The 13,933-nt window shown below is 37.2% G+C and overlaps 1 protein-coding gene across 1 annotated transcript in view; it reads right to left on the minus strand.

Moving 5' to 3' along the window:
- Positions 1 to 627: 627 nt before the first annotated feature.
- Positions 628 to 13,933, minus strand: part of hao1 (hydroxyacid oxidase (glycolate oxidase) 1) — a 74,561-nt gene continuing 61,255 nt past the window's right edge. The window contains exon 6 of the mRNA XM_069932438.1: positions 628 to 5,475. Coding sequence (XP_069788539.1) covers positions 5,461 to 5,475 — 15 coding nt within the window. The 3' untranslated portion in view covers positions 628 to 5,460. The remainder of the gene's footprint in view (positions 5,476 to 13,933) is intronic.

The raw sequence follows: 13,933 nt of genomic DNA on the forward strand, positions 1-13,933 counted from the left end.
AATCTTTGAGGTTTGTAGGTTAATGGTATATTTGTGGGGCACAGGCTCATGCGCTGTAAGGGCCTGTACCATGCTGTATCACTAAATTTTATAAATTATGCAGTGGTGGCTGAGATTTTAGCTGGCTCGTATTGCTCTCCCTGAATTATCTCCACAAATGAACAGCTTTCCCAAGTCAATTGTTATTTGGTTTGTTATACCCATCCCCTTGAGATAACAGGAATTAATTCAGGCAAACCGAGCCTACTGAGACCCTACTAAGTGCCAGGAGATCCCATTTAGGGATAAGGTACCAGACTAAGCATCTGAGTCTTTTCTCAGTCCTCATTTCAATGAAGAACAGGGATATGTTTTGGTTAAACACACCTGTCATTCAACATTACATAACCATGCACTGAGGAAAGTATATTGACTGGTTACATCACAGCTTGGTTTGGTCATTTGAGTGTCCAAGAATGCAGAAGATAACAAACATCACAGGCTCTGACCTCCCATCCATTGGAGACATCTATGTGAGGCACTGACTTAAGAAGGCACCCAACATCATAAAGAACCCCCATCACCCTGGTCACAACCTCTTCTCCCTGATACTTTCAGGAAGAAGATACAGGATCCTGAAGACCAGCATTTCTAGGCCCATGAACAGTTTATTTCCAATGACTATCAGGTTCTTGTTACACCAATCATAGACTGTTCCAACACCATAAAAGGACTGTCTGCACTATTGCAAGTAGCATTTTTATATTAGGATTACTGTGAATATTTATTATCTATCCATCTTGTGTATTAATTATATTAGTTTACCAATATTATTTTTCTTGACAAAGTACCTGTTTGGCTGCAGCAAGTATACATTTTGGTTCACATGTACATTGTACAATGTGTATGACAATAAACTCCTTCACCTTATCATACTATATTTATCACCAAATTGATGCTTGTTGAAGTTTATAAATTGGTTATTGGATTTTTAATGGAATCTTTCTGTGGGTGGAAGGCTCCCTTCTTCAAAGAACTCCGTCATCAGATAGAATCTCATACCTTACACTATCTTTGGTTTCTTAGACTGGTTAACAGAGAAGTGTCTAATTAGTGTAATGGATCTGTGTTAATATTAATATTTAGGTTAATGTTATGCTATATTTCATAAATATGTCTTAGGTTAGTTGTGGGTTGGTTACAGGGTTACACACAGGTCAGCATATTTACGGATACACCAATGAAATCAGAAAGACTGTTCATTTTTGGACGACAGAACTAATGGATCTGGTTGATCTTGATTATTCAAGAAAATTGAGCTTTTGCATTATTAAAAACTGAAGAATCTAAGAACTCAATAAGAACTGCTAAAGGAATCCATCTGATTTTAAATCAAACCACTAAAGTCCTCTTGAGCAAGAGAAATGAAACTCAGAGCCATGTGAATTATATACTTAAGCCTTTGAAACATAAATGTGGTAATCTTTGGCATTGTGACGTCTACAAGCCAAAGTTATAAAGATCACATGGTTCAAAAGAAACTGGGGTTGGCAACTGTTTAAAATTCCAATAACTGAACATGTTTTTCAAGAATTAAGATGAACCTTATTGGTGATGTAATTTCATACGAGTGTAAGGGTATATTCATCCAAAAGCAGAGGCATCTTTAGCCCAGAAGAAGAAGAAACTAGAAGATTGACAGTATTCTCTGGAGAAGGAGGAGGTGCTGTTCTAAGTGGCTTTAAAGTAAGCCAGACCACTTCTGACTGTCTCTTTTTGTTATTAGAAGGCAGCCTGACCGTGGAAAGAAACTCCAAGGAGTTGAAGATCACCAGTGTGAGTTAAAGAAGAAATATCTTTGTAGGGAAATAACTCAACAAGATTTGTGATTTTGAACAGTCCAAGGACTGAATCAGAGTTAACACACATTTCATTACTGCTTTAAGCAACAATTTAAAAGAACTTGATGTTTCGTAATCACTTCTGAAACCACAATATAATAGACCTTCAAGTTCAACAAGATTTTAAAATACTGGGGCTTTAAAATAATTTTTCAGACTTGATTTTAAACTGAAATAGTTTGGTCTTTAATACCAACACATTTATACAATTACATTTGTGCATAGTGGGGTTTAAGCTTAGAGTTAAATGAGAACTGTTATTTGATTAATAGTTTAATTAAAAACTATTATTTTTAATTTACCACTGTTTGGCAAATGTTTCTTGCTGTTCCTGTGTTAATATTAATGGGGGCCATCAGTTAGTTTGTAACATAAGCTGCAAAATGTCTTCAAACATCCTGAAGTCATGTAGGGCATGAGGAGCAGGACACAAAAGGGTAGTGGAGAAACTAATGTTGTTTCTTCTTCTAAGATATTTTATTGTTGAAATAAACAGTGAATAACAGCACCTCACAACTTTACATTCACTCTCTCAATGGATACCAACCGACTCAACAATATAAAAAACAGAATTTAAAAATCTGACAGGTTCCAAATTATCACTTCAAAATAGTTGTTTTTAACCTAACCCTGTGAATCTTACAAAAGTGGAGAATTCCTTAAAAGCTACAGAACATTGTGAAGGTTCAATTTGAGCATTGACCGCTTTTCTTTATTTCTTTTCCAATCACCAATTCTGTTGCCTGAAGAGTGTGTTACTATTCACTTGTCTGTTGCCACAATTAAATGTAATCTGAGTTTCTGTTTGTACCCTTTTATGTCCTTTTTCCCCAGTCTCCTACATTCCGGCTTCATCTGGCACATGTCCTGGACAATAGGCTGCCAATCCACCTCGATATTGCTGATAGGAAGGAGATTAACCCAAGCCAAAACAAGGGGTCACCTTGATCTAGAACAGAGGCATCAGGAAACAAGCAATTCATCAATTATGGGATCACCAGAAGGCAGTAACAGAATTAGCATAAACAGAAATCGTATTAAATAACCTTAACCTGCCGAAGACACACAGGAGACAGCAGACATTGGATTCTGAAGCAGGTCAAGTGGCATCAGTGGGTAAAAAAAGAAATGGTCAATGTTTCAAGCCAAAACCCTTTATCGATACTGGGAAAAAGTAGAGGAGAAGCTAGTGTAAAAAGGAGCAGGAGTCAGTCACCTGACCTCTCACACATACCCCACCATTCAATATGATTATGGCTGACCTCTCCCAGGTTCGGCTCCTCTTCTGTGCAGCCTTACGTTCCATGACCACCTCCAGTAATCTAGTCTCTGCCTCTCTTCAGGGTAGCGGATTCCAGAGATTCTATTATATAACATCAATATTGTGAGAAAAATTGCGAGTCTTGAGAAATGCTAAGGAATAAATGAAGAAAAATAAACCATAAAATGCTCAAAGCAATGATAGACATAGATCCAAGAGTTCTCCAACCATTCAAACATTTAGTCTTAAATGATTTTCTTTCTCCCCATGGCCCCTCTTCCTTTCTCCCTCCCTCTCTCTCCAACTCCCTGTCTATCTCACCCTTTCCCTCTCTTTGTCATTTTGATCCAATTTTTTCTTCTTTCCCACCTTGGCAATATGAGATGATATTTACTCATGTGGTTTTTATTTCAGATTCACTCCAGATAATTCCACGATGTCTCTGACACTCCCTGAGCTCAGAGATTTGAGTCCCCACCATAGTCATTCTCACCAAGTAATACACTAATCTGACTTGAACAAATATTGTTATTCCTGCATAATCACGAGGCAGAAATGCTCAGACTCCTAACCTAAGACAAAACACGATCTGAAATACACTAAAGTGCTGGAGAACCTCAGCAGTTCATGCAGCATCTATACTCTTTACACAGCCTTTACTTCCTGTAGATGCTCCAGCAATTTTTGTCCTTTACATTTGACCCCAGCATCTAGAGACTTTCCTATTTAACTCCATTCAGCTGCTCCACAATAGAGTGCCTTCGAGGGATGTCTACCCTGAAGAAATTCTCCTAGGGTTTGGGCCTGAACTTCCTATAGATATGATCTTCTGAGTTTCTACAACACTTTTGTAAATGACACTACAACCCCTGCATCTAAACACAGACTGCTAGATGAACTCAACAGGTCAAAGAAAAAGATCAGTCAATGTTTCAAACCAGGACTCTTTATCAAGATTGAGTCACGATGAGTCTCGATGAAGAGTTCCGGCTCAAAACGTCAACCATTATTTTCCTCCCACTAAAGCTGCTTGACCCTCTGAGTTTCTCCAGCAGATTGCATTTACCTTCACGTTCCAGCGTCTGCTGTCTCCTGTGAGTCTCCAACTGAAGCACTGTGTTTGAAGAACATTTATCTTATGGATTGCAACAAATCAGGAGATGTTCAAATGTAGCACCACAAGGACAATCAGCAATATGCAATAAATGTTGATCTAACCAATAAATACCAAACCCTGTTAAAGAACAAATTAAACTAATTCTCAAAGATGTGATGGCAGTAACTTTCATGGTTCTCAGAATTTGCTGGGTGTCAAAATCTCTGAGAATCTGTCCTGGAGCCTCCATGTTGATGCAATTACCAGGAAGGCTCACCAACAGCTAAACTTTGTGAAATGTTTGGGGACAACTGTACCATGAAGAGCATTCTGGCTGGTTGCATCATTGTCTTGTATGGAGGTGCCAATGCTCAGGGCAAGAAAAAACTCCAGAGGGTTATCAGCTCGGGCTGTGACATCACAGGCACCAGACTTGACTCCGTCAATGATATCTACAAGAGGAATTGTCTCAAGTATGCAGTCTCTATCCTCAAAGACACCCCACCACCCAGGCGATAACCTATTCATTCTACTATCATCAAATTACCGAATAATCAATGAACCAACGGCACTGCATTAATTTGACTTTTGGTGCACTATTTATTAATTATAAGGTGGTTTATACGAGATGATATTTACTCGCGTGATTTTTATTTCAGATTCACTCCAGCTAATTCCAGGATGTCCCAACCACAGTCATTCTCCAGTGTGTTATGGACGGGGTTTCTGGTGGGGCGTGCACTATTTTTATTTATTATAAGGTGGTTTATATGAACGTTTGCACTGCGATACTGCTGCATAACACTGAATTTCGTGACTTGTTCATGACAATAAATTCAGATTCTGATTGCTCATTGACCTGAAAGGTAAACTCTATTTCTCAGATTCTGCCTGACCTGCTGTGCATTTCCTGTATTTTCTGCTTCATTTGCCTTGTCACCTAATTTTAACCAACATTATTGGCAAACGAAAAGCAGGGGAAAAAAATCATATTGTGAATTTCACAGTAGTAAGTAATACAATACATCATTATATTACAAGGACAAAGAAACATGATCACATGATTTAACCTCAAGCTAATTTTTTCACCTAGAATCCATTCATGGTTCTAACAGTTTCCAGCAATGTTTGCCAATTCCATCCATGTCATCCCCGCAGTATCCTCCTTCACATCCGTGGAGTTGCCCAGGGACTCCTCTTCACAAGCGTTGGGTCTATTTCACTCACGTTGCAACATCCTAAAATGATATTTTATCTTTACTTTAATGCTGCAAAATGTGGAGGGTGCAATAAATCCCATGGGAAGGTTGTTCGTGATGGGGAAGGTTATTCGCGATGGGGAAGGTGAGCAGTTGGTCTTGGCACGATCGGATGGGAAGAGCCTGGGAAAGCAGAGCTTTATAAAGCTTGTAGACAAATAGATCTTCGTGATGTCCCCATAGTACAGGACTGCTGTGATGAATGCAACTGCCCTGTTTCCTTCATGACAAGAATGGTTACACTTCAGAAGCACAAGTAGCTGAGGAAATTGAGAGATCTTCAGCTGTCATGAAGGTGACGATACAAAGAAGGAAGGGGCTGTGTCAGAGAGTGGCTTATCTTAACCCTCTGCCCTCTCCCCATCACTTTTCAGCATCCTTCTCTTCTACTCTCCCATCTGTATCCACCTCTTACCTGTTAGCGTGTGTTCCTCCCCTTTTCCTTCCTCTCTCCTCCCCTTTCCTCCTCCCCAACTTTTTCTTCCCATTTTACTACATTCCTTTTTTAAACTTTAATTAGTATTTTTTCCAATAAAAATAAACAGACTTTTACAGAATAAGTAGTCTAATAATAAAACAGTAAAACAAACCCATCCCCTCCCCCCCCCTCCCACAATAGATCCCTAAAGGGAAGCATTAAAAATAAATAAAAACATTCAGGAATTTACAATATTACTAAATTCAGATTCTTCATACAAGGTGTCCACATCTTAAAAAAAAAATCATAATTATTATGTAAATTATATGTTATTTTCTTCATATAGATACACGACTTCAACTCATTATACCATCAAACTACATTTGACGCCGTTTCATCTTTCCAAGACATAGCAATACATTTACGAGGAACTGTCAATGTTAGACAAATAAACACTGTCTGAAACTTGTACAACCCCAAGTCCACTAACGGAGTAAAATAACCTAACCAAAAAAAAAATTGGATCTAAAGGAAATTGAATTTTAAACAAATTTTGAAGAAATTTCCTAATTTTAAACCAGAAAGGATGAACAGAATGTATAAATGTTCCAACACATAATCCACAAATCTGAATTACTAAATCCATATTTTTTCAATTTTTCAGGGGTTAAATATAACTGATGCAAAAAATTATAATTAACCAAACTATATCTTACATTAATTAATTTAGTCAACCCATCAGAACACATATTTTCCCAATCTACCTGACTAATCTCATAACTTAAATCATGCTCCCATTTAATCCTAGATGTATCTAATTTTTTTAACCATTGTATCTTGTAATAATGCATACATTTCTGAAATAAAACCTTTATCTGAAAAATATGAAACCATAAATTCAAATTTAGTTAACTTAGAAATTTTCATTTCTCTTCCAAAATTATCTTTCACTAATGCCCTAATTTGATAATAAACAGAGAATTATCTAAAATCCCAAATTTCTCTTTAAGATGATTAAATGATAAAAATTTATCTTCTTCAAAACAATCCTGCAATCTTTTTATTCCTTTAATCCACCGAAAACTCTATTATTCAATGAAAAAGGAATCAATTTATTTTGATATATTGGAGTTTGAACTGATAAACTACCTTTTGATCCTATTTAATAAATTCCTTTTAGTCCAAATTTCTAATAAATGTTTCAAAATTGGTACATTATATTTCTGTAATAAGACAGTATTCCATTTAAATACCAACTGATGGGAACAAGGTTCCAATATCGCAGCCAATTCCACACTAGCCCAACTCGGAGTGTTCGAAATATCTAACACACGATTAATAAATTTTAATTGAGCTGCTTCATAATAATTTTAAAGATTAGGTAATTGAAACCCTTCCAAAGCATACTGACAGGTCAGTTTATGCATCGCTACTCTTGCTAATTTTCCTTTCCATAAAAATTCTCAAACTACTTTAGTTAAATCTTGAAAAAAGGATTTCAGAAGAGAACAAGGAATCGATTGAAACAAATATTGAATTTGCAGAAAAATATTGATCTTTATACAATTTACTCGACCTATTAAAGTTAATGGTAAATCTTTCCATTTAATCAAATCCGCTTTAATTTTTCTCATTAATGGTACATAATTTAAATTATACAATGATTGAAAATTTACAGCAATCATTATTCCTAAATACTTAATTTTATCAGTCCATCGAAATATACTAATTTGTCTAGATTGATTGTATTTTCCTTCAGAAATTGGTAGTATTTCACTTTTATTTCAATTCACTTTATATCCAGATAAGTTACCACATAATTCTAAACAATTTTGCAAATAAATTAAAGATTGATCCGGATTAGTTAAATATATCAAAACATCATCAGCAAATAAATTAATCTTATATTCATCCTGACCAATCTTTATACCTGTAATATTCTCATTCTGCCTGATAGCCTGAGCTAATGGTTCATTGACGAACACTAATAGGGCTGGCGACAAAGGACAACCTTGATGAGATGAACACGTTAATTTAAAAAAGGAAGAAGTTTGACCATTTGTCACCACCCTTGCTACAGGATTATTATATAATGCCTTCACCCAACCAATAAATAAGGGTCCAAATTTATATTTCTCCAAAACATGAAATAAAAAATTCCATTTAACCCTTTCAAAAGCTTTTTCAGCGTCTAATGATACTACTGTTGGTAGGTTGGGTTGCTGATGTGAAGCATTGATCAATGAAATCACTCTTAAGAATATTATCTGAAGCATACCTATCTTTAATAAAACCAGTCTGGTCAGAATGTACTAATTGTGGTAAATACTTTGCTAATCTATTTGCTAATAATTTCGCTATTATTTTATAATCCACATTTAATAAAGAAATTGGTCGATAAGAAGAAACCTTCAAAGGGTCTCTGTCTTTTTTTGGTATAACTGTTATTATTGCACTCAAATACGAGTCTGATGAAGCTTGTTCCAGAGTTACCTGTTTAAGAACATCCATGAATACAGAGGACAGATCACCATAAAAACTCAATAAAATTCAGCAGTGAACCCATCATCTCCTGGAGACTTTCCATTATAAATTTGTTGAATAACACCCTTTATTTCTAAATCCGTAAAAAGAGAATCCAACTTTCTCACATCCTCCTCCTTCAATATTGGTAAATTTAACTCTTACAAAATCGCTTCAATAGAACCATCATCTCGCATTCCCACAGAAGCATATAATTTCTGATGAAATGACAAAAATTGGTCATTAATTTCCTGAGGTTTATTAGTAACTGAATTGTCCTTCCTCGCAGCATTAATAATCCTTGAAGCTTGTTCAGTTTTCAATTGCCATGCCAAGACTTTATGTGCTCTGTCCCCTAACTCGTAATAACGTTGCTTAGATCTTTGAATCAAGCGTTCAAATTGGTCAGTTTGCAATATATTATACTTTAGCTTCAATTTTGTCAAAAAAGCCTTATTATCTTCTGTAGAATTCTTCTGAAATTCCTTTTCCAACTCTACTATTTGTTTTTCCAACAACTGAGACTCTACCAGAAATTTATTATTTTCCTTTGAAGCATAACTAATGATTTGACCACATAGAAATGCCTTTAAAGCATCCCATACAATAATATTACTCCTGACTGTATTCTTATTCAAATCTAAATAAATAGCAATTTGATCCTTAATAAATTTTATAAATTCTGTTTTTTTCAATAACATTATATTAAACCTCCAGCAAAAAATTAATTGATTAACTTCCGGCCCCACACAAGAAATAAACAACAGAGAATGGTCAGAAATTATCCTACTCTTATATTCAGCTTGAGTGAAACGTACTTGCAAATGAGCTGATGCTTAAAAAAAAGTCAATCCTAGAAAATGAATCATGACGTGAAGAATAAAATGAAAAATCTTTCTCTGTAGGATTTAATCTTCTCCAGACCTTTATCAAATTCAGATCTTTCATCAAGGAAACGAAATGAACTGCTGCTTTCGATTTTTTCACAACTTTCAGAAATTTATCCAATAATGGGTCTAACACACAAATGAAGTCTCCCCCAATCAAAATATTCTCCTTAGCTTGACCTAAAGTTAAGAAAGCTTCAGACACAAACTGTTCATCATCAACATTAGGTGCATACACATTCAATAAAGACCATGGTTCAGCAAACAATTTACAATTAATCATTAAAATACGACCAACTGATTCCAACAAAGAAACAAGTTCAAATGGTATTTTCTTATGAATCAAAATTGCCACTCCTCTGAATTAAAGAAAGATGAAGATACATATCCAACCCAGTCCCTCTTCAATTTCAAACGTTCTTTTTCAGTTAAATGAGTCTCCTGCAAAAAGCAATATCAACTTTCATCTTTTTTATAAGCTACAACACATTTTCTCTTAATCGGATTATTTAAACCCTGAACATTAAACATTGCAAAATTTATATTAGACATTATTATCCAAGTAAAACTCAAACAACAAATACCAATAAAAACCCTTAACTTTCTATCCCTTCTACTAATTAAAAAAAAACCCTTAAAACTCCCATTAAAACCCCCCTTTCTTTTTATCCCTTCTAATAATTAAAAAAAAAATTAATCTTAAAGTTTCCCTTGATAAATGATCACTAAACAAAACAGCACTACCAAGTAGTAACTCCCCACTTAGCTGGGTGTAGACAGAAATAAATCCTTCCCCACCCCCCCCCCACCCCCGCACAGGTGGCAGATGAATTTGGAAAGCTTCAGCGACCTCTCTTCCCCCAATCAGACTCATAAAATGCTACGTCTAAATCCCCATTGATTTTAATCCCAAAACTTGCTCTGGATCATCAATATCAATCAAGTTCTTTGACAGATTCCCATTCCCTTTTCCATTCTTCTTCTCAGATATCCTCCTCTTAGGTGAAGAGTGCCTTTCAACAGCCCTATCAGGCAGAGAATTAGCAAAGGTTAAAGCATCGTAATCATTCTCAAATAACTGTGATTGAAAATTACCTTTAAAAATTTTCAATACTACAGGATATCTAAAAGAAAATTTATAACCCTTTCTCCAAAGCACCTCATTAGCTGAATTAAACTCTTTACGTCTCCTAATAATTTCTTGACTCAGAAATTTCTTGTACCATCAACAGGGATTGATATCTACGTGCATTCTGAACTGCTACTCTCAAAATAGTTTCTCTATCTTGATATTTTAGATAGCGAATCAAAACTACTCGTGGTGGTTGACCTGGATATGGTTTACTCCTTAAAGCCCTATGAGCCCTATCCAACTCCAAACCTTCTGGAAAAAACTCCAATCCTAATGCCTCAGTAATCCATTAAAAAATTTTTTTATTGAATCTGAATCCTCTATTCCTTCAGGAATTCCCACTAGTTTAACATTATTTGGACGACTTTGATTTTACAGAGTCTATCTTCAACAAATCTTTCTTCTGAATCTCCCATCCAATGAAAGAATCTTCCACTTTCTCTATTTTCTGTTTATTACATTCCACTTGGTCCTTACAAACTTCAAAGGCACCTTCCATTTTCTTAAAATTATCTTGAACTGTGTCCACCAAATTCAAACATTTATTGACATCGCCTTTAATAGCAAAAATGTCCTTTTTAAGAGAATGAACTTCATCAGAAATATTCTTCATATTTTCAGTTATATTCATAAATCCATGATCCGAGTAGATATTTGCATTGACATACTGCCCATTTGATGTGCCAGATTCCAAAACTGTAAAAACAGCTTCAGTTAGTGTCCTCTCCTTGAGGCCTACCTTGTTTCTCTTCAACAACAATCAACGATTCTTCTTCCAATTCTTTTAATTCAGCCTTCGATTTAACCTTGCTTCTGGTCTGGACCCCTACAGGTCCAGACCCAATTTGTTCAGAACGCCATTGATCCTTACCGACAGCCCATACCTTATCCAGTAACTCCCAGACCCACGACGCACTGCGCATGCCCGGCAACACAGAGGTCCGTGCATGCATGTCTTCCAACATGCTGCCCCGAATCTACGCGCCGCCAAGACCCGCAACAGCGCCGCGCATCAGGTCTGCCATGGACTCCAGCGATTCTGCAGCACTCCCGTCATATGAAGAAAAAATTGGTAGCCCGGTGCCATCTTGTGGTAATACTTAGCCGGGCTGGAGACCTTTGTTGCTTGTGTGGCTGTCCAGTCGACTCCGAGGATTCCATTTGATAAGTAGGCCTCACTTCTTCTAAACTTTTAAAGTGAAGTTTCTTCTGAATCTGTGTCTTTGATTTCTTTGTATTAGCTGCCATTACAGTCTTTAAATATTCAGATAACTTCAAAACAAACTTTTCCAAGTATTTAAATTCAGGTATTTTTTAGTCCAACTGGGGGAGATATGGAAATTTGCCATCCCATTTTACCACCTTCCTGACGAAGGGTTCAGGCCCAAAATGTTGACTGCCCTTTTCTTCCTAGAGCCACTGTGTGACCTGCTGAGTTTCTCCAGCTCTTTGGTGCATTAAAATGTTCATGTTTATTTGGAGAAGTCCAATCTCTGTATGATTCACAGTATCTATAAACTGCTCAAAATGTATCTGAATGATTTGGAGGAAGAGGTCAAGGGCAGCATTTATAAGTTTGCTGACAACAGTAAATTAAGTGAAATGCAAATTATGTAGAGGACACAGGGAAGCTGCAGAGATATAGACAGGTTAAGTGGGCAAAGGTGTGGCAGATGGAGTATAACAGCGGTAAAGGTGAGGTCATCCACTGAAAATAAAAATAATGGACAAGATTATTATTTAAATAGTGAAAGATTGTAACATGTCATTGTGCAGATGGACTTGGGAGGGCATCTGCATGAATTTCAAAAGGTTAGCTTGCAGTTGAACAGATAATCAAGATGACAAATGGAATGTTGGTCTTCATGGCTTGTGGGATTGAATTTAAAAGCAGAGAGGTTCTGCTGCAACTCTACAAGGGACTAGTGGGGCAACACCTGGAGCACTGCGTGAAGATCTGGTCTCTACAAGGGACTAGTACGGCCACACCTGGAGCACTGCGTGAAGATCTGGTCTCTAAATTAAAATTTTTAGACACGCAGTTTGATGACAGGCCCTTCTGGCCCACGATACGGTGCCCCCAATTACACCAATTAACCTAAAATTCCATGCAGTTTTGGAGGGAGGGAGGAAACCAGAGCACCCAGAGGAAATTCACGCAAATGTGGGGAAGAGTGGATAAACCTTTTAGAGAGAGCACCAAATTCAAACTCAGATCACTGGGCTGTAATACCGTTGAATTAATTGCTGCACTAATCGTGCCACCCTTCCTTCAGAAAAGATGTATTGGCTTGGGAGGTGGCGCAGAGGAGATTCACTCGGTTGATTCTGGAAATGAAGGTAGTTTATGAGGAGGGATTGAGTCACTGGAGTTTAAAAGGATGAGAGGGGATCTTATGGAGACAGAGGAAATTATGAAAGGAATAAATAAGGTGGAGTTGTTTCCACTGGCAGATGAGACTAAAACTGAGGGGTAGCCTCAAGATTGGAGGAGTGGGTATCAGACAATTCACTGCTTCTCCCAGAGAGTTGGGAATTCTCAGCCCAAAGAAGCAGCAGAGGCTATCTCATGAAATGTATTCAAGATAGAGGTAGATAGATTTTGAAAAATGGGGGAATGAAAGGTTATGGGAAACAGGCAGGAAGGTGGAGCTGATTCCATGGCCATATCAGCCATGATCTTGTTGAACGTTGGAGCAAGCTTGATGGGACCAGATGGTTGACTCCTGCTCCTATTTCTCATATCCTTATAATCTTGCAAATATTGTCCAGAAAGAGGTGGAAGTAACTTCAATTCCTGGCCTGGTGAGACTGCAGGCGGAGATTTAAGCTCTTCATAGTTCTCTATGTTGACCTATTTTCTTAAGGTGCAATCTAAAATCAGAACTTCATTAACATCTCCTGATTTGGCAATGGAATGGGTGATCCAACATAGCTTCCACAATAAGATGAAAATTTGCCCTCCCCAGCCCCCAAAGCCAAACGAATCACACATGGACCCTGACTGGGATTTCAAGGCCAACACCTAATGAGGTGTGCAGTGCACAAAAGTGCTGGAGAAACTCAGCAGGTCATATAGTATCTGGAGGAAGTAAATGGCATTAACATTTCGGGTCTAAGTTCCTTTTCAGATTTCTAAATAAAAAGATAGGGTGAGGAATGAAGGGGAAGGGGGAAATGCAGGCTAACAGGTAAGTGGTAATTCTTGGAATCAGGAGGGGGAGTAGAAAAGAAAGAAGATTAGATGTGATAGGAGAACGATACTATAGATTTCTGACAGGAGAAGGGAGGGAAGGGAGTGGGGATCTGGAAGGAAGAAAGATGAGGGAAAGAGAGAGGGACTGGGGAAAGGGAGTAACAGAAATTGGATAAATTGATATTGATGCCATATGGTTGGAGACTGCCAAGATGGAATACAAGGTGTTGTTCCTCCAATCTGTGGGTGGCCTCAACTTGACAGTGTATGAGGCTATGGAC

The sequence above is a fragment of the Narcine bancroftii genome, chromosome 4 (assembly GCF_036971445.1).
Source record: "Narcine bancroftii isolate sNarBan1 chromosome 4, sNarBan1.hap1, whole genome shotgun sequence".
Classification (NCBI taxonomy): Eukaryota; Metazoa; Chordata; class Chondrichthyes; order Torpediniformes; family Narcinidae; genus Narcine; species Narcine bancroftii.